Consider the following 20,053-nt stretch of genomic DNA (forward strand, 5'->3'; position numbering starts at 1 on the left):
CAAGCTATGTACCAGATCACAATGGAGATAGTAGATAGAAACATATTGTAGTTGGCAGTATCAGGTCATTGGCAGGCTTTACATTGCAACATGGTGACGCTAGGAAACGAGCAAGAAACTTGGAAGAAGTGGAGACAGGGCGGGGCCTGTATCCAGCTCCGTAAAGCCCTAGAGAACACACAATGAGGAAGAACAGACAGTCTTAGGGAGCTGGGCCCGCTCCCCACTTCCTCCTCCAGGGGAACACATTCCGGAAACATTCTGGAGTAGTTTTGTCTCGTATGTTGCTATCTGTGCTAGTGGCAGAGCAGTGGGGGTTGCTGCCAGGCCAGGGTCCCCAGGGGCCTGTGGTATCGGCGGGGCCGGAGGACGGAGGAAGTTGGTACAGGTCCAGTGGGGCCGGCCGGGCTCAGTGACAAGCTGAGCTGTCTGCCGCGGGGACGCTGGGAAAATGTAAATAAGAGTCTGATAAGAGCTATTGTTTTCATTCCATTCTCATCCTGTCTCAATGGGCTGCTCCAGAGCTGTACAGCATTTTATCTCAGAGGAGAGAGGGAGAAAGAGAGGGAGGAAAAGAGGGAGAAAGAGAGAGGGAGATATTTTAAGAGTCCCCTTTAGGAAAATAGAAAATAAGCTCAGTGGGACTCTTCATTTATCTTCATTTAAGCTTTTTTCAATGACAAGCCAACTACATTATTCCACTTTCTGAGGACTTTGGTATCTCTATCCACACAAAGATAGACAAAAACCCACTGATATTGTCAGCCGCAATGCAACCTACACTATAAACATGGTGTTGGTTTTAAGATCTTCAATATAAATCACCTGGATTTGAATATTCTACCTTTTCCTATGAAACATATCTGGTTTTGATTACAAGACCAATGAGGTGTGATAGTTGTATGATTTGTTACAAGCGCTGTCTAAAAATGAACACTGTGCACCTACTGCTCACATCTTAATATGACACTAACGAGTATTCTGATGAAGCACTTTTTCCATTGGCATGTTTAATCTCCCAAGAGAAGACGGACAGGAATTTGAGAAATTAAAACAGCACACACACACACACACACACAAAAACACACACACACACTACTATTAATCTAAATTCCTCTAAAAATGGTTTAGCCTTTCGAAGACTGCTGTGAAATAAGCCAGACGACTGAGCCATTTTGTGTGTGTTTTCCTAAAGTATGCCTGCATGAAAATTATAACAGCAATATTTTCATTTGGGTATGCCTATTTGGTTCTAAGCTGTTGGAGCATTGAAAGGTGTTTCTAAGTTATTTTATACACTAATCCAGGCCATTATTCACTCTCCCAGGTGGAAAAGAGAAAGCGCAGGCAGGCAGGCTCTCTTACACATTCCAGCTGTAGGCTGTCTTGTGTGAGGGCTTGGCAGGCTGTGTCTGGCCCAGGGTTCGGGATGGAGGTGCAGTATGGAGGAGTCAGGGAGCAGCCACTCTCAGGGGAGGGGAGGGGAGAGGAGGAGGGAAAAGTGGGAGGGATGGAGTAGAATGGGAGCTGGCACCATATTATCTACAACAGTTGGTGCATTCCTTAATGATCAAGTGCTGGAGCAGCATCTGTGGTGATGTGTGTGTATGTACATACATCTGTGTGTGGGTTTGTGTGAAAGCAAGTGTGTATATATTAACATGAGTTTGTGAGTGTGTGTTTGTGTATTAAAATAAAATAAATAAATAAAACATTTTATTTCTGCGGTCGGTAGAGGAGTGTATTGCTGTTGTTGTGTATCTGTACTGAGGGAGGGCTGTTATCTGGGGGAGTGTATTGCTGTTGTTGTGTATCTACTGAGGGAGGGTTGTTATCTGGGGGAGTGTATTGCTGTTGTTGTGTATCTGTACTGAGGGAGGGCTGTTATCTGGGGGAGTGTGTTGATGTTGTTGTGTATCTGTACTGAGGGAGGGCTGTTATCTGGGGGAGTGTATTGATGTTGTTGTGTATCTATACTGAGGGAGGGCTGTTATCTGGGGGAGTGTATTGATGTTGTTGTGTATCTGTACTGAGGGAGGGCTGTTATCTGGGGGAGTGTATTGCTGTTGTTGTGTATCTGTACTGAGGGAGGGCTGTTATCTGGGGGAGTGTATTGATGTTGTTGTGTATCTATACTGAGGGAGGGCTGTTATCTGGGGGAGTGTATTGATGTTGTTGTGTATCTATACTGAGGGAGGGCTGTTATCTGGGGGAGTGTATTGATGTTGTTGTGTATCTATACTGAGGGAGGGCTGTTATCTGGGGAAGTGTGTTGATGTTGTTGTGTATCTGTACTGAGGGAGGGCTGTTATCTGGGGGAGTGTATTGCTGTTGTTGTGCATCTCTCCTGAGGGAGGGCTGTTATCTGGGGGAGTGTGTTGATGTTGTTGTGTATCTATACTGAGGGAGGGCTGTTATCTGGGGGAGTGTGTTGATGGGGATATGTCCGGGAGGGAGAGGAAGCTTGCTCACCCAGGGGTGAGGCCCATGGAAGAGGACCGGAGCTCAGTCACTCCCCCTGCCCTCATCCCCTGTGTGTCTGTGATCCCACTGCCAGGCGGGGAAGCAGGGAGTCAACACACACACACACACACACACACACACACACACACACTGCACCTCTCTCATCCCGGGTCAGGGGGACAAACTGTGAGTTGGGGATTGGAAAGTCAATAAAGCAGAAGTAATGTTATAATGACCTGAGCCTGTGATGTCCTGTTGGCCTCTCTGCCACGGAGGAAGTGGACAATCAAACAAAATGGCCACTCCACTTGATCTTTTTGAAAGCCAACGTTAAACAGAGGCAGGCTAACCATTGAGCCCCTATTACTCCCAGCCTCCCAGTCCCTCTGAACTTGATGTGTTTTCATAGTGAGGTATCATGTTTGGATTGTGGAAGTGAAGGGTGAAGACATTACACCCCAGATAAAAGGAATCATCAGCTGTGTACTTTCTAAACTGTTTACTTTCTAAATCCTCTCTCTTCCTCACTCAGAGGAAGAGAGTCGATAATAATGGGAGAATGATCCAAACCATTTAGGATCTCCCTCTCTCTCTCTCTCTCTCTCTCTCTCTCTCTCTCTTGTTCTCTCGCTCTCTTTCTCTCTCGCATGTCTCCTATTTTGTACAGTGTAATGTAAGTTAGTATATCTGAAACATTAACAATTAAATGAAATATCAAATGTATTGTATAATGATACATCTTTACACAACAGATCTTGATCTAGATGATAATTGTATTCTGTTCGTTCCACTGCCTCCAGAGCATGTGATGACTACTATAACCTGAAAACACAAAGCACTCCTAAGACAATCCCTGAAGGCATCCAGAAGTATGTTCTTATGAATGATACCCTTTAGTTGGCAGAAGCAGACCTCAAATGAGCCATTGTCAGGAGAGTGGTTAAACCATTCCTGATGGAGCCCCAGGGCTTTCTGTGAACTGCAACAATGTCTGCGTTTGCTGTTTGCCCTTTACTCCCTTTCAGGGTGAACAAACCCTGTCTTACACTCCATGTTGTCATCTTCAGGCAACATGACTTGAAGACAATCTGTTTAGGGCTCCTGTTTTCAGGAACAGTCCTGTCAGTTAACACGGAGCCCGACTTAGAAACAACAGCAGCATGGTTCTATATTTACTAGAGAGTAGACATCATTCCGGAACAGTTGACATGCAGTTTTAACTATCTATCAAGACTTAACCAGCAGTATGAAGGTATGAGAGGAGATCTAGGACTGCTCTCATGGGTAAGTCAGGCATCCACAGTGACAGCCCCACTGTGAGTAGGAGAGAGACAGATAGATAGATAGACAGACAGACACACAGACACACAGACACACAGACAGACAGACAGACAGACAGACAGCAGGGCCCTGCTTAGTGCTCATCCTGGATCTTGGTATACTGGCCTGGCTGTCTTTGTGCAGTTCAGACGGCGGGCAGCGTGCCTGGGAGCCTACAGTTTGGCTTGGGGAGGGAGGTGGAGGGGATGGGAGGAGAGAGGGTGGGTGGGTGGTGTTTGATGGGAACAGGCTGACCTCTGCGCAGTGCGGGGACCGGCGAGGCCCGGGTCGGCTGGGCCAGCAGTGTGTTCTTTATCAGCTACCCCAACGACAGCATGGCAGATTCCAGCCATTCCTCCACTGATTCATTGTCAGCCGGACAAATGTTAATTGTTTTCATCACTGGCGGCTGGGAGAACGCTTGGACACACCCTGTCTCAACCCTTACCTCCTTCTTAATGTCTCTGCACTGTCTCTCGCCTTACCATGGCTATACTGACTGTCTCCCCCTCTCTCACCCCATCTCTCTGTCTAACATTTTACCATCTTCAATGAGTGCTCAAGAGTGAATGTGTTTTAATCAACCATCAGTAATTAGAGCTATTCAGTTGGGAAAGAAGTGAATGGTTTTTAGTTGTAATTAATAATATTAATTCTGAATGACAAGTGACATTGTCTTGTTTTAACCAAGAAGCTGTCAATGTTTTATTTTGACCATTGGGGACAGGACATTAACATACACAGCTAGATTTGACAAGGAGTGTTGATGGGTGTGTTAGTTGTGTTAGTATTACTGGAGTGCTGAGGCATGCGTGAGAAACTGACACTCTTGGCATGTGAATGACAACAGAGAAAGCACCTCTCTTTAGAAACATATTTCCTCCATTCTGTTATGAGAAGAAAAAGTTCAGGCTGCTTTTCATTGTTAAACAAATACCAGTAATTCAATTCAAATGGAAATTACATTAATGAAATTGGAACCTTCAAAATATTATCGTAAAAATCAAAATACATAAAAATCGAATTTGGATTTGACGTACCCTTTCCTGAAAGAAATCCGTTGGAGAGGTGAATTTTAAAATGAAAGTATTTTAAAAGGTCTCTTTTCTTTCCCATGTCTTTCAGAATCCAGTTGCATGGAAACACTTCTGTCAAAAGACTGGAAAGAGAAGATGGAAAGGCTCGACACCGGTGATCTTCTGGGAGAAGTTAAAGGTAAGCTTGATGCTGAGGTCACTCACAACCGCAGCGCTCTCTTGTAAAGACTGTCTTAAAGTGAGATTAACAAATCCTTCTATTCCTATCAGACATACATAATCTATACATAATCTAAGAAACAGGCTTGCACTCTGAAATTAGACAAAAGCTCTTGGCTGCCTTCCCTAGTTATTTTCTGCACTTTCCTTATCTGTTATGTCAAAATGCCTCTGTCCAGAGCCCTCTCTTTAAATTCCAACCCCATTTCCAAGTCTGTAATTTTGTTTGTGTCTGTGGTTTACTGTTAGAGACTAGGCAGTGGTCTGCTATATAAAACTATAAGACTAGAGACACTTCTTCCTACTCATGCAGTGGGTTCATGTCAAGAGAGAAGAGAGAGGAAAGAAGAGAGAGGAAGGAAAGTGCAGAGACGAGGAGAGCCCTCTCTCTTCTAGGTCTCTCACATCTAAAAGGAATTCTGCCTTGAGTCTGGTAGCGAACGCCCTGCACAGCCCAGCTCTCCCTCCAAATCTGTATTTATGCACGGGGAAGGTGGGCCTGAGCTGGGCAGGCGGCTGGGTTTTTTGCAGGTCCAGTTCCTAGCACTGACTGTTACTAAAAAGGTGTTTATGTAGCTAGCGGAGAGGAAGGCACAATACCAGCTGTCTGATAACACCAGGCTCTACCTCTCTCTCTCTCTCTCTCTCTCTCTCTCTCTCTCTCTCTCTCTCTCTCTCTCTCTCTCTCTCTCTCTCTACCCCTCTCTCTCTCTCTCTCTCTCTCACTCTCTCTCTCTCTCTACCTTTCCTTCTTTTCTCTATCACTCACTTCCCTGCCAACGCCCATACTCTCAAGTCTGTATCTCACAACACAAAATGGTGTATATTAATGATTGTATTATTAATATTTACATGAATATACTCATATCTATATATCCACGTCATTTAAGCTGAACAAAGACGATGCTGCTCTGCTCATCATGCACAATTGTAGTCATCAGAACTATTCAAAGACATCTGAAAGTAGCATTCTGCTAGCGCGTGCACTGGAAATGTTTAGCATTTTTTTATGATGTACTCCCACTTTAATAGCTCTTTTAATCATATGGTTGGCAATCATAAATAATATTTGTCCTTGGTTTTAATTATGGGATGACATGTTCTCTGTGTGCCAGGGAAGACAATAACTAATGCATGTTGTAATAAGTATATTCATGGTCAATAACCTTAATGAGCTGAAATATGAATCATGTCTTGGTAAACCAGATTCATTGTAGCTGACCCTGTAGATCAAAGTGCAGTGGAACAAATGTTTAAAATGATTTAGCCTTTTGAAAGCAGATCTATTTAAATTACAGGGCATTTTTCTGTTTGATAAATGGTAAGGGTGAGGTTATTCCACAGCGGTGTAAACAGGTGGGGAGGGAGCCTGATAATGCCCACTGTGGCCTTTGTTGACTCACATGCAAGGAGACACAGTGAACACTAGACCTAGAAATATAACTACTTTTCATATCACACCGGCAGGCTGTCTAAGGTTTTTAATTAGCCTGCCATTTCATATGACTGTAGACATTTCAAAGGACTGCTTTGTGCTCCCCCTTACAAATGTCTCTTTCTGCGTTTGAAGTCTGCCGGATGTAAATACTGGCAATTAAAAAGAAGCCCAGGGTTGGAGACACACAAGGTCCTCCTAATTAAAACACAAACAAAGACACCAAGCAGAAAACACCTTCTGATTAGGATCTAAAGTGTTATGATGAATCAGAGTATTAATTGTTAGGTTAAAATCCATACAAAGGGTAAGCATGCCGGTAGGTTTAAGTTAACGGAGGACAGCGCTGGATAAAGGCTAACATCTGTAAAAGCTACCTACTGCCTCAGTGGCCTTGATACTCATTCTCTACTCAGCGGACATTAAATCTGGAACCAATGGCATTGTACATTCTACCTAGACTACATCCTTTGTGGCATTGTTCCGTAGTTACAAAAGATTGCTTTTGATGTTAAAAGATAAATTAATGAAATATAAAATTCTGTCCCTTTTGAACCGAAAGACTGGTAATTTGCACGTTTCTTTCCTCACAAGGCTGCCTTCCTTTGAATCAGCAGTAGAGAATCTAAAAGTCTCTGTAGTTTTTGCTCAACTGCTTTCCATATTTTCCACCTTATGAACCTGTCACCTTGTCGTACTGTTGTAGTTGCAAAAGGAGGAATCTGCTGGGTTAAGACTCGCAGTGGAATTATCACACAGGAGAAGACAATAGGTGGAACAGAATTTTGACCGAAGGCTTCACTTCACCAATGAAAAGAAGTGCATTCTTTTACACTATGCATTTGTGTTCAGACATGCCCAGACTACATTATGCTCTCGGGGTAAAACACAAAGTACAGTAAACAAAACAATGGTATCAAATCATCTGAGGTTGGCTTTCCTTTATCTTACACCCAGTTCTACGCAACCAAGCATTTAGTGCCTCACGTACATAGTTATAGTGTATTGTCATGTGCTTTCCTGCACTAGAATGGGTCTGTGGTTAAACTGATACTGGTACTTCCAGTAAAATGGAGACAGTTTGAACTGTTTCCATCAATACAGGATAGGAAGTATGCTTAACAGAGACATAGAGAATAGAATGATTTGGGTGTAATGATGTCAGATGTTTATCAGCCTTGTCCTTTAAGCTGTGAGAGATTAACAGCTGCAGGAAGAGAGAGGGAGGGAACGGTTTGTGAAGGAGTATTAGTGGTGGATTACTTTTCACCAGCCGATTCCAGGGGTAACTGTTTGTTTTCATACCTGAGCTTAGCTGTCAATCATGAGGAACGGTGAGAAGGGAAATGAGATCTCCTGAACAAAACCACAGAGCAAGAGAGGGAGGTGTGGGGGGGAAGAGTGAGAGGGAGGGAGAGGGAGGGAGGGAGAGAGGAAGAAAGCAAGATAGAGGGAGAGGAGAGAGAGAGCACAGAGAAAGATAGAGAGACCTGGGACATGGCTGTTTTAATTATGGTCCTTCAAAGAGAATCTCTTTCTGTGAAAGCTGTGCCACAACGGCAGAGAGATCTCATACACTATAGTATGTTTCCAGTACTCCTGTCCTTCATTCTGGCTGTACTGTTTATGTTTGTAAATCGTTTTAAATGGTCAATGATGGGGAGGTGCCTATTGTGGTTGTTTAATTTAATTGAATCATTACAAGCCATACCCTCCTTTATACAATAAAACATTGACTTTTTTTTGTGTTTTAGGCTGATATTTTGGAGGAAAACCGGAGTGATTTTAGCTAGCCTCTCTCCGTGCCTCACATATGTCAGTTGAAGAATTCAGGTGATGTGCATGTATTTAATGTAAATTCCATTGGAATGTGAATGCAGGTTTATGGGGGAAAGGCTTGGTCAAATAAGCTCTCCCTGTGCAGTGTGGCTTTCATGTATACTCAATCAGGGCCTTTGAGACCCACACACTGCAGGACTGTTTAACTTTCCCTGTAGCCGTCCAGTGTCCGACAGCCCCCCGAAAAAAACGGCAAAGCATTTATTCAACTGAAGAAAAAATGTGGTAGTTAAATTGGAACACAAACTGCATTCATTTTCTCGGAAGGTTTGATAAAAAATGAAGTTAAGCATTGTACATTTGCGTTAAAATGGCAGCTTCAATTCTATATAAACTAAAATCAAGCCTCTTGCACTTTCATAATCAATTTGTGAATGCTGTCTACGTGACAGTGGCGGGGTGCACATTGACAGTCCTGTGGCAGACAGATAAGTAGAAGCTCTTTAAGGGTAGAGCGAGGAGCGGGGCCGGGCAGGGCCGCAGCTGAGACTGATTTGATGCTGCTCCTACCTGGCCTTGCTTCTCCCATAGTAGTCCTCTCCCCCAGAGAGTGTGCACTGTGTGCACACAGAGCTGGGGTTGTTCAGCCAGCTGGGTTTACTTCAAAACATGATTATTATATTTAACATTCAGCTTCATTCTTAATGGCTCTAATAAAGTCTAGAGCGAATGCCAAAGGAGATTCCACACTATATCTGTAAATACACGCGGAATCACAAGTGGGAGCAAATTTTTATCGGCACAGGAAAACATTGTCATTTCATGTTTCTTACTACTACTTTCTTTGTGAAACCCCATCAATATAAATCCTTTACCTTTAGTTTCCAGCTCTAAAATACTACCCTTTTTCAAAATACTCACACAAAATACTCACACCATGTGCAGTAAAAACTAAAAATGTCACTAATAAACAGTGCATAAACATAAAAAAATCTCTCTCAAAATATTATAAATTGCTTCTTAGTGGAATTGAATGTAAGGTGGTAAATGTGACTGTCACGAAGACTAAATGACCTAGTGAATCTGTGTTATACAGCTATGTGTATTTTGAGGAGAGAGCTGTGTATGTTTGATAGTGAAACCTCTATTTAGAGCAGAGGGAGAGAGCACCTCAACCCATCACACACTGAAATATCCTTCCAATTCTCCCAATTCAAAAGTGCCACAGTTTGCATTTTTCTCCCAACACTTCAATAGTCTTCTGTTGGCCCTGTGTACCCAGGTGAAATATGAGACACTGTAAATCATTATTCTTCAGACTGCATTTGCGAAATGAATGTATGGGCCTAATGCTCTCTGTTTTTCTCCCTTAATGAATTGAGGAATTTAGCTTGTGGCGTCGGCTGCAGAAAGGAACACCTTGTCTGTGTGTGTCTGTGTGTGTGTCTGTGTGTGTGTCTGTGTGTGTGTCTGTGTGTGTGTCTGTCTGTCTGTCTGTCTGTCTGTCTGTCTGTCTGTCTGTCTGTCTGTCTGTCTGTCTGTCTGTCTGTCTGTCTGTCTGTCCGCTCTTTCTTTCTCCCTCCTGGATCTGTGTTTTGAGAGGAGACAGGCAGACAGGAGTGGGTTTGGTGGTGTCTGGGTCAGCCGCTGCTGGTGTCGGTGTGGGCAGAAGCCCTGTGCCATGGAACCAGGCATGGGGATGGTACTTTGACCAGACAGGGCCTCTGGATGACTGGCTGCACATTTAATACTTTAATACATTTCACACTTAAAATCATGTTTACATTTTACTTCCACATTTCAGTGTGTTTACATTTAATTTACCAAATTATATTTACTATTACTACAAATAATTAGCTTCTTTCTTGGTTGACAGACACACAGGTAACCCGTTTATTAAGAATGCAATAATCAATTTATATCTTAAGTTACTACCAGGAATCACTAGCAATCCTTATTTTAACGATTGACAAATATACACCTCTCTCACTTATAGAAGTGTAGTAAATGGAATATTTATCAGTCTCCCAGCCGCAAAGTAAATTGCATCCTCACAGCCGTGTAATGCTGCTTAAGCACTGGCTGCTATGTCTGGGCTGGGTTAGTACATGTCACGCTGGATTTCCCCCTACAGCTGCTCTAGTGCTACGGCTCCGGAGCCAGCCCCTCTGCTGATCTACCACCAGCCACAGAGACACAACACACACACATACGCTCACACACACACACACACGCACGCACATACACACACACACGCGCGCACGCACGCACATACACACACACGCGTGCACATACACTAGAGTTCGGCCGATTATGATTTTCCAAAGCCGGTGCCGATTATTGAAGGACCACAAAAAGCCGATACCGATTAATCTGCCGATTTTTATATATATATTTGTAATACATGACAATTACAACAATACTGAATGAACAATGAACACTTTTATTTTAACTTAATATAATACATAAATAAAATCAATTTAGTCTCAGATAAATAATGAAACATGTTCAATTTGGTTTAAATAATGCAAAAACACAGTGTTGAAGAAGAAAGTAAAAGTGCAATATGTGCCATGTAAGAAAGCTAACGTTTAAGTTCCTAGCTCAGAACATGAGAACATATGAAAGCTGAGGGTTCCTTTTAACATGAGTCTTCAATATTCCCAGTAAGAAGTTTTAGGTTGTAGTTATTATAGGAATTATAGGACTATTTCTCTCTACACCATTTGTATTTCATATACCTGACTATTGGATGTTCTAATAGGCACTTTAGTATTGCCAGCCTAATCTCAGGAGTTGATAGGTTTGAAGTCATTAACAGCGCAGTGCTTCAAGCAATGCTAAGAGCTGCTGGCAAACGCATTAAAATGCTGTTTGAATGAATGCTTATGAGCCTGCAGCTGCCTACCACCACTCAGACTGCTCTATCAAATACCAAATCATATACTTAATTATAATATAATAAACACACAGAAATACCAGCCTTTGGTCATTAATATGGTCAAATCCGTAAACACTCATTTCGAAAACAAAACAATTATTCTTTCAGTGAAATATGGAACCGTTCCGTATGTTATCTAACAGGTGGCATCCCTAAGTCTAAATATTGCTGTTATATTGCACAACCTTCAATGTTATGTCATATTTATGTAAGTTAATATTGCCTGCTAGTTAATATTGCTTGCTAGTTAATATTGCCTGCTAGTTAATATTGCCTGCTAACATTAATGTATTTTTATTTTTAACTACATATGCAGGTTTATAAAAATATACTTGTGTATTGATTTTAAGAAAGGCATGGATGTTTATGGTTAGCTACGATTGTGCTTTTTTGCGAATGCGCTTTTGTTAAATCATCACCCGTTTGGCAAAGTTGAAGTAGGCTGTGATTCGATGATAAATTAACAGGCACCACACTGATTATATGCAACGCAGATCAAGCTAGTTAGCCTAGTAATATCATCAACCATGTGTAGTTAACTAGTGATTATGTGAAGATTGATTGTATTTTATAAGATAAGTTTAATGCTAGCTAGCAACTTACCTTGGCTCCTTGCAGCCACAAGGTCCTTTTGATGCTGCACTCGCGTAACAGGTGTTCAGCCTGCCATGCAGTCTCCTCGTGGATTGCAATGTAATCGGCCATAATCGGCATCCAAAAAAGGCTGGTTACCGATTGTAATGAAAACCATGCCGATTAATCGGTCGACCTCTAATACACACACACACATGCACACACGCATGTACACTTACACACACACACACACACACACACACACACACACACACACACACACACACACACACACACACACACACACGCACACACACACACACACACACACACACACACACAGTCAACATTTATTTTTTATTTTTATTTCACCTTTATTTAACCAGGTAGGCTAGTTGAGAACAAGTTCTCATTTGCAACTTTGACCTGGCCAAGATAAAGCATAGCAGTGTGAAAAGACAACACCGAGTTACACATGGAGTAAACAACATCTTTAGAAATCAAGGACAACATTTGTGAAAGTGTCACGACTTCCGCCGAAGTTGGTGCCTCTCCTTGTTCGGGCGGCGTTCGGCGGTCGTCATCACCGGCTTTCTAGCTGCCACCAATCTACGTTTCTTTTCCTATTTGTTTTGTCTTGATTGTACACAGCTGGTTCCCATTACCTTAGAATTATTTTCCCTATTTAACCCTCTGGTTCCCAATATGTTTTGTGCGTGTTTGTTCCTTGTTGAGTGTTATTGGAATGCTGTGTCATGGTGTGTTTTCCCTACGAGGAATTTTATGGTTGTTTCTTTTCGAGTGAAGAACGTTATTTTACTCAGTTCTGTGTCCTGCGCCTGACTCCGTCCTCACCGCTGCACACTGACACCTGACAGAAAGAAAAGAACATGAGATGCAATCCCTCATATTATGGTTCTAAATAAACCAGTGTAGATGCATGAAGTTATAGCCAAGACCAGTGAATTGGTTCAATGCAAGAAAACACACATTCCCTTCCGTTCCAAGGTTTTCCTGACCATTGTTCAGACCGAGAGCTCCTTTTGTTGTTCTCTAGACAACTCCGATGTGAGGGAGGGAGGCCCTGAAAGTTGATCAGTGTTTTGTAGCATTTTATAATAAACCTGGACTAGAAGTGCTTCTCCTTACATGAAAGCAGGAAGAGGTCATTACCATACACGTCATGAGGGATGACTGGATGATGGAGAAAATCTAGTGTATCTCGTTGTGTGCTTCAAGCTTTGTCACATGACTTGTCAGTGTGGTCAGCGCTCTACAGATCCCTTTAATTACAGTTCGTCCTCAGCTTCGATAATGGTTCCTGTTGAAAACACAGACTGAACTGTCTCGTCTCTGGGTGGGATAATGGTTCCCTCTGTGAAGATAGCAGTCTGTTATCAGTGTTCAGTCGTATCTGTTCAGGTCTGTAAGGCTGCTATCGTCGAGCTCTGATGAAGTACCTCGTCCGATGCCACTGATACACCGTGGAGTGCTGAGGCTTTCACATTAGCATAATTACACTGAAGAGGCAAGCCTCTTCTGTCGTTGTATTATTAGCCTGCATTAGTGTTCAGTGTGAACGTCAGGCCTCTTCTGTCGTTGTATTATTAGCCTGCATTAGTGTTCAGTGTGAACGTCAGGCCTCTTCTGTCGTTGTATTATTAGCCTGCATTAGTGTTCAGTGTGAACGTCAGGTCTCTTCTGTCGTTGTATTATTAACCTGCATTAGTGTTCAGTGTGAACGTCAGGTCTCTTCTGTCGTTGTATTATTAGCCTGCATTAGTGTTCAGTGTGAACGTCAGGCCTCTTCTGTCGTTGTATTATTAACCTGCATTAGTGTTCAGTGTGAACGTCAGGTCTCTTCTGTCGTTGTATTATTAGCCTGCATTAGTGTTCAGTGTGAACGTCAGGCCTCTTCCGTCGTTGTGGGATATAGAATTAACACACACACTGCAACCAAATGAGTTTAGTACAGTATACTCACATCAGCATAAGCAAACACTTCCCAGTGGTTTTAGATGGTGTCTGTTTCTAGCAGTTCCCTGCTGATGGATAACCACTCCATGGGGAATTCATGGCCATGTAGTCCAGTATCTAAGGCTGTGAGGATTGATGGTCTGGGCTGCCATAGCCTGACATGTTGGTGTGTCCTTACTCATGCTTGTTAATGATGGTTTAATGGCAGGATGAACAGTTTTATATCATCACAGAGGCAGCAGGCCAGGTAAAACAGCTGCTACTCATATTGTCTCTGTTCGTTCTGACTCGCGCACCCAGGTACTTTAATACCGTTTTTACTTGAAACACATATGGCCTTAGAGCATTTCTGAACAAGCGTATATACAAGCCTAAAACATAGTTAAGGTTAAGTCAAATCTCTGTAGCCCGTCAAATACCCTTTTGTTGTCTCTGGTTGTGCTTGCTTAGCAGGCTCATAGCCAGTTGTTTTATCCTATGGATTATTTAGGCTACACATGACAAATATTTTGTTTTAGCAGTCACAATGTATAATATTAATGTAGATTTACTGACAACATTAATATATGAATGGTATTTGAAAGGCATAGTCATCCGCACCATCATTTTTACTGGTAAACATTCTGTTGTGTGTGTGTGTGTATTTGTTTGTGTTTGTATGTGCAAACTTGTATTTGTGTTGATTCAAAATTAGGATTTAATTGCTTTTGGAGCAAGGTCTCTGCCCCGAAAAATTATTTCATTGCAAGGCTACAGGAAGCAGTACTAGATTCCATTAGCAGTAATTCAATTGTATCCTTGTATTTATTTCTTCTTTAGAAGACATGAACATGGGGTCAGAGGACTACTGAGTTCATATTAGTGTTACAAATTGTATTGCACTGAACACACCAGCGCTACAGAATCATCACCCTGTGTGTACTGTGTGTACTGTGTGTACTGTGTATACTGTGTGCGTGTGTGTGCGTGTGTGTGCGTGTGTGTGCGTGTGCCCGTGCGTGCGTGCCTGTGTCTGTGCAGTGCAGTGCATACATTCAGCCAGCGGTGTTACCTTTTCTCATGTGGATGAGCATCCCAGTCAGCTCCTGCCTTCAGCACGCCAGGCATGCTAGCTATGTGCAGTGTTTGTCCGGACACAGCCCCGAACAATTGCAGCATTTAGACAAGTCTTAATTTACTTAGGATGGGCTGGCAGCATATGGGAGGATCCACAATAGCTGACTGATGGAGGGACAAAGAAATTGCAGTGTTCTGGTGTAAAAAAATAAGTCTTTCAGATTGGGTCATAATGGCTCAGCTGTCCTAACCAAAGGAAGGGACAGAATAGGGTGCCTTGTGATTTTTCTCTCTTCACCCCCGTTCGTTCCTTTTCTCCTTTTTTGTGCCTGAATCTTTTATCTGCGTTACTCACCAGGGACTCTTCAAAGTAACAAGCCTCCTTCTTTTCCCTGGTGCTGGACTTGGAACCCAAATTAGAGACTGCTTGATTAGAAGAAAGCGAAGGGGGCCAAGAGAGGGAGATGTGGGTATTGGACAGAACAAATCACACCCCTACAAAGTGCCTTTTATCCACAGACTCCAAGGCCCGACTCCCCTCCCAGCAACCAAGGCCCGCTTGTTTTTCTCTTATCATTTATTTATTTGCTCGTTTGGTTGATGTTTTCTGCCCTACTTTGTGACGTTTAAAAGAGGCAGGCGTCTGAAAAGGTGAATGCTGAATGAGGTGGTGAACTTTGCTGTCTGCCTCCTCCAGAGTGTCAGTCTGGCATGTTCTCCATGAGCATGAGGGGAGAGCACAGGATCACCTGCCCACCCTCCAACCTGCCCGCTCAAGGGACATCCTGGGCCAGACTGGCTCCTGTTGCAGGCTGCTATTGTCCTTCTGACCCACTCCCAGCCAGGGGAAGCAGCCTGATCCAGCCCCAGCAGCCTGAGGCAGGGTGAGAGAATGAGGAAGCGCTCCCAGATTGTCACAACACATTAGAAGTAAGGAACCAGGCTGCTTCATGTAGTGAGGAGGCATCCCTCGGCTGTCCATCTCCCGCTGCAAACGGGATGTGAGGAGACACGTTAACGGGCTGGCTTGGCCCCACCGCTGTTAAGAGCCATGCAATATGCAGGAAACTGCCTCTTTGTCAGCAGGCCGGTCAGACAAACACCGCCGCTGTCCTATACTGCACCGCCCAATAAAAGTTTTATCTGCATTTTAAAGCTGATCCATAATTTAGAGCAGGAGGAAAAGGATTTTTACACCAAACCAGGGCAACAAAAAACATATGTAGTATGACGTGGTGATGCTGATGTACAGGGAAGACATTGCTCAGGTCAAGTCAAACATAGATAATCTGATGTCAAATCAATTTTAGGCATTCAATGTCATGTTTTACAATCTTGTCTTATAAAAATATATTTTGGCTGATTGTAATTGTTTTAACAAGATTCACTGTCCAAATCAGCTTACTGAAAATCTTTTTATGTAAGAAACATTAAGTTTAAGCATTTAGATTAGAACCTGTTCCATAGAGACAAGACAATACAGTAGAGACAAGACAATGCACTAGAGACAAGACAATACAGTAGAGACAAGACAATGCACTAGAGACAAGACAATACAGTAGAGACCATACAGTAGAGACAAGACAATACAGTAAAGACAATACAGTAGAGACAAGACAATACAGTAGAGACAAGACAATACAGTAAAGACAATACAGTAAAGACAAGACAATACAGTAAAGACAATACAGTAGAGACAAGACAATACAGTAAAGACAATACCGTAGAGACAAGAAAATACAGTAGAGACAAGACAATACAGTAGAGACAAGATAATGCAGTAGAGACAAGACAATACAGTAGAGACAATACGATACAAGAGAGACAAGACAATACAGGAGAGACAAGACAATACAGTAGAGACAAGACAATGCACTAGAGACAAGACGATACAGTAGAGACAAGACAATGCACTAGAGACAAGACAATACAGTAGAGACAAGACAATGCACTAGAGACAAGACAATACAGTAGAGACAAGACAATGCACTAGAGACAAGACAATACAGTAGAGACAAGACAATGCACTAGAGACAAGACAATACAGTAGAGACAAGACAGTGCATTAGAGACAAGACAATACAGTAGAGACAAGACAATGCACTAGAGACAAGACAATACAGTAGAGACAAGACAATACAGTAAAGACAATACAGTAGAGACAAGACAATACAGTAGAGACAAGACAATGCACTAGAGACAAGACAATACAGTAGAGACAAGACAATACAGTAGAGACAAGACAATACAGTAAAGACAATACAATACAGTAAAGACAATACAGTAGAGACAAGACAATGCACTAGAGACAAGACAGTACAGTAGAGACAAGAAAATACAGTAGAGACAAGACAATACAGTAGAGACAAGACAATACAGTAGAGACAAGACAATACAGTAGAGACAAGACAATACAGTAGAAACAATACAGTAGAGAAGAGACAATGCACTAGAGACAAGACAATACAGTAGAGACAAGACAATACAGTAGAAACAATACAGTAGAGACAAGACAATACAGTAGAGACAAGACAATACAGTAGAGACAAGACAATACAGTAGAAACAATACAGTAGAGACAAGACAATACAGTAAAGGCAATACAGTAGAGACAAGACAATACAGTAGAAACAATACAGTAGAGACAAGACAATACAGTAGAGACAAGACAATACAGTAAAGGCAATACAGTAGAGACAAGACAATACAGTAGAAACAATACAGTAGAGACAAGAAAATACAGTAAAGGTAATACAGTAGAGACAAGACAATACAGTAGAAACAATACAGTAGAGACAAGACAATACAGTAGAGACAAGACAATACAGTAGAAACAATACAGTAGAGACAAGACAATACAGTAGAGACAAGACAATGCACTAGAGACAAGACAATACAGTAGAGACAAGACAATGCACTAGAGACAAGACAATACATTAGAGACAAGACAATACAGTAGAGACAAGACAATACAGTAGAGACAAGACAATACAGTAGAGACAAGACAATACAGTAGAGACTAGACAATACAGTAAAGACAATACAGTAGAGACAAGACAATACAGTAGAAACAATACAGTAGAGACAAGACAATGCACTAGAGACAAGACAATACAGTAGAGACAAGAAAATACAGTAGAGACAAGACAATACAGTAGAGACAAGACAATACAGTAGAGACAAGACAATACAGTAAAGACAATACAGTAGAGACAAGACAATGCACTAGAGACAAGACAATACAGTAGAGACAAGACAATACAGTAGAAACAATACAGTAGAGACAAGACAATACAGTAGAAACAATACAGTAGAGACAAGACAATACAGTAGAAACAATACAGTAGAGACAAGACAATACAGTAGAGACAAGACAATACAGTAGAGACAAGACAATACAGTAGAGACAAGACAATACAGTAGAAACAATACAGTAGAGACAAGACAATACAGTAAAGGCAATACAGTAGAGACAAGACAATACAGTAGAAACAATACAGTAGAGACAAGACAATACAGTAGAGACAAGACAATACAGTAGAGACAAGAAAATACAGTAGAAACAATACAGTAGAGACAAGACAATACAGTAGAGACAAGACAATACAGTAAAGGCAATACAGTAGAGACAAGACAATACAGTAGAAACAATACAGTAGAGACAAGACAATACAGTAGAAACAATACAGTAGAGACAAGACAATACAGTAGAGACAAGACAATACAGTAGAAACAATACAGTAGAGACAAGACAATACAGTAGAGACAAGACAATACAGTTAAGGCAATACAGTAGAGACAAGACAATACAGTAGAGACAATACAGTAGAGACAAGACAATATGGTAGAGACAAGACAATACAGCAGAGACAATACAGTAGAGACAAGACAATACAGTAGAGACAATAGAGTAGAGACAAGACAATATGGTAGAGACAAGACAATACAGCAGAGACAATACAGTAGAGACAAGACAATACAGTAGAGACAATAGAGTAGAGACAAGACAATACAGTAAAGACAATACAGTAGAGACAAGACAATACAGTAAAGACAATACAGTGGAGACCAGACAATACAGTAGAGGCAAGACAATACAGTAGAGACAAGACAATACAGTAGAGACAATGCAATACAGTAGAGACAATACAATACAGTAGAGACAAGACAATACAGTAGAGACAAGACAATACAATACAATAGAGACAAGACAATACAGTAGAGACAATACAATACAGTAGAGACAAGACAATACAGTAGAAACAATACAGTAGAGACAAGACAATACAGTAAAGGCAATACAGTAGAGACAAGACAATACAGTAGAAACAATACAGTAGAGACAAGACAATACAGTAGAGACAAGACAATACAGTAGAGACAAGAAAATACAGTAGAAACAATACAGTAGAGACAAGACAATACAGTAAAGGCAATACAGTAGAGACAAGACAATACAGTAGAAACAATACAGTAGAGACAAGACAATACAGTAGAGACAAGACAATACAGTAGAGACAAGAAAATACAGTAGAAACAATACAGTAGAGACAAGACAATACAGTAGAGACAAGACAATACAGTAGAAACAATACAGTAGAGACAATAAAATACAGTAAAGGCAATACAGTAGAGACAAGACAATACAGTAGAAACAATACAGTAGAGACAAGACAATACAGTAGAAACAATACAGTAGAGACAAGACAATACAGTAGAAACAATACAGTAGAGACAATAAAATACAGTAAAGGCAATACAGTAGAGACAAGACAATACAGTAGAAACAATACAGTAGAGACAATAAAATACAGTAAAGGCAATACAGTAGAGACAAGACAATACAGTAGAAACAATACAGTAGAGACAAGACAATACAGTAGAAACAATACAGTAGAGACAAGACAATACAGTAGAGACAAGACAATGCACTAGAGACAAGACAATACAGTAGAGACAAGACAATACAGTAGAAACAATACAGTAGAGACAAGACAATACAGTAGAGACAATACAGTAGAGACAAGACAATACAGTAGAGACAAGACAATACAGTAAAGGCAATACAGTAGAGACAAGACAATACAGTAGAGACAAGACAATACAGTAAAGGCAATACAGTAGAGACAAGACAATACAGTAGAGACAAGACAATACAGTAAAGGCAATACAGTAGAGACAAGACAATACAGTAGAGACAAGACAATACAGTAAAGGCAATACAGTAGAGACAAGACAATACAGTAGAGACAA

General features: G+C 41.5%; 1 protein-coding gene across 51 annotated transcripts in view; it reads left to right on the forward strand.

Annotated features, from left to right (window-relative positions):
• The window catches only part of LOC100136290 (SOX-LZ), a 200,174-nt gene that overhangs the window by 94,120 nt on the left and 86,001 nt on the right, over positions 1-20,053 (forward strand). For all 51 annotated transcript variants that reach the window (XM_036979115.2, XM_090236762.1, XM_090236763.1 and 48 more), the window contains 1 exon segment: positions 4,909-4,998. In XM_036979115.2, coding sequence (XP_036835010.1) covers positions 4,909-4,998 — 90 coding nt within the window.

Source organism: Oncorhynchus mykiss, chromosome 6, assembly GCF_057628025.1.
Source record: "Oncorhynchus mykiss isolate SJ-2025 chromosome 6, ASM5762802v1, whole genome shotgun sequence".
NCBI classification, from domain to species: Eukaryota; Metazoa; Chordata; class Actinopteri; order Salmoniformes; family Salmonidae; genus Oncorhynchus; species Oncorhynchus mykiss.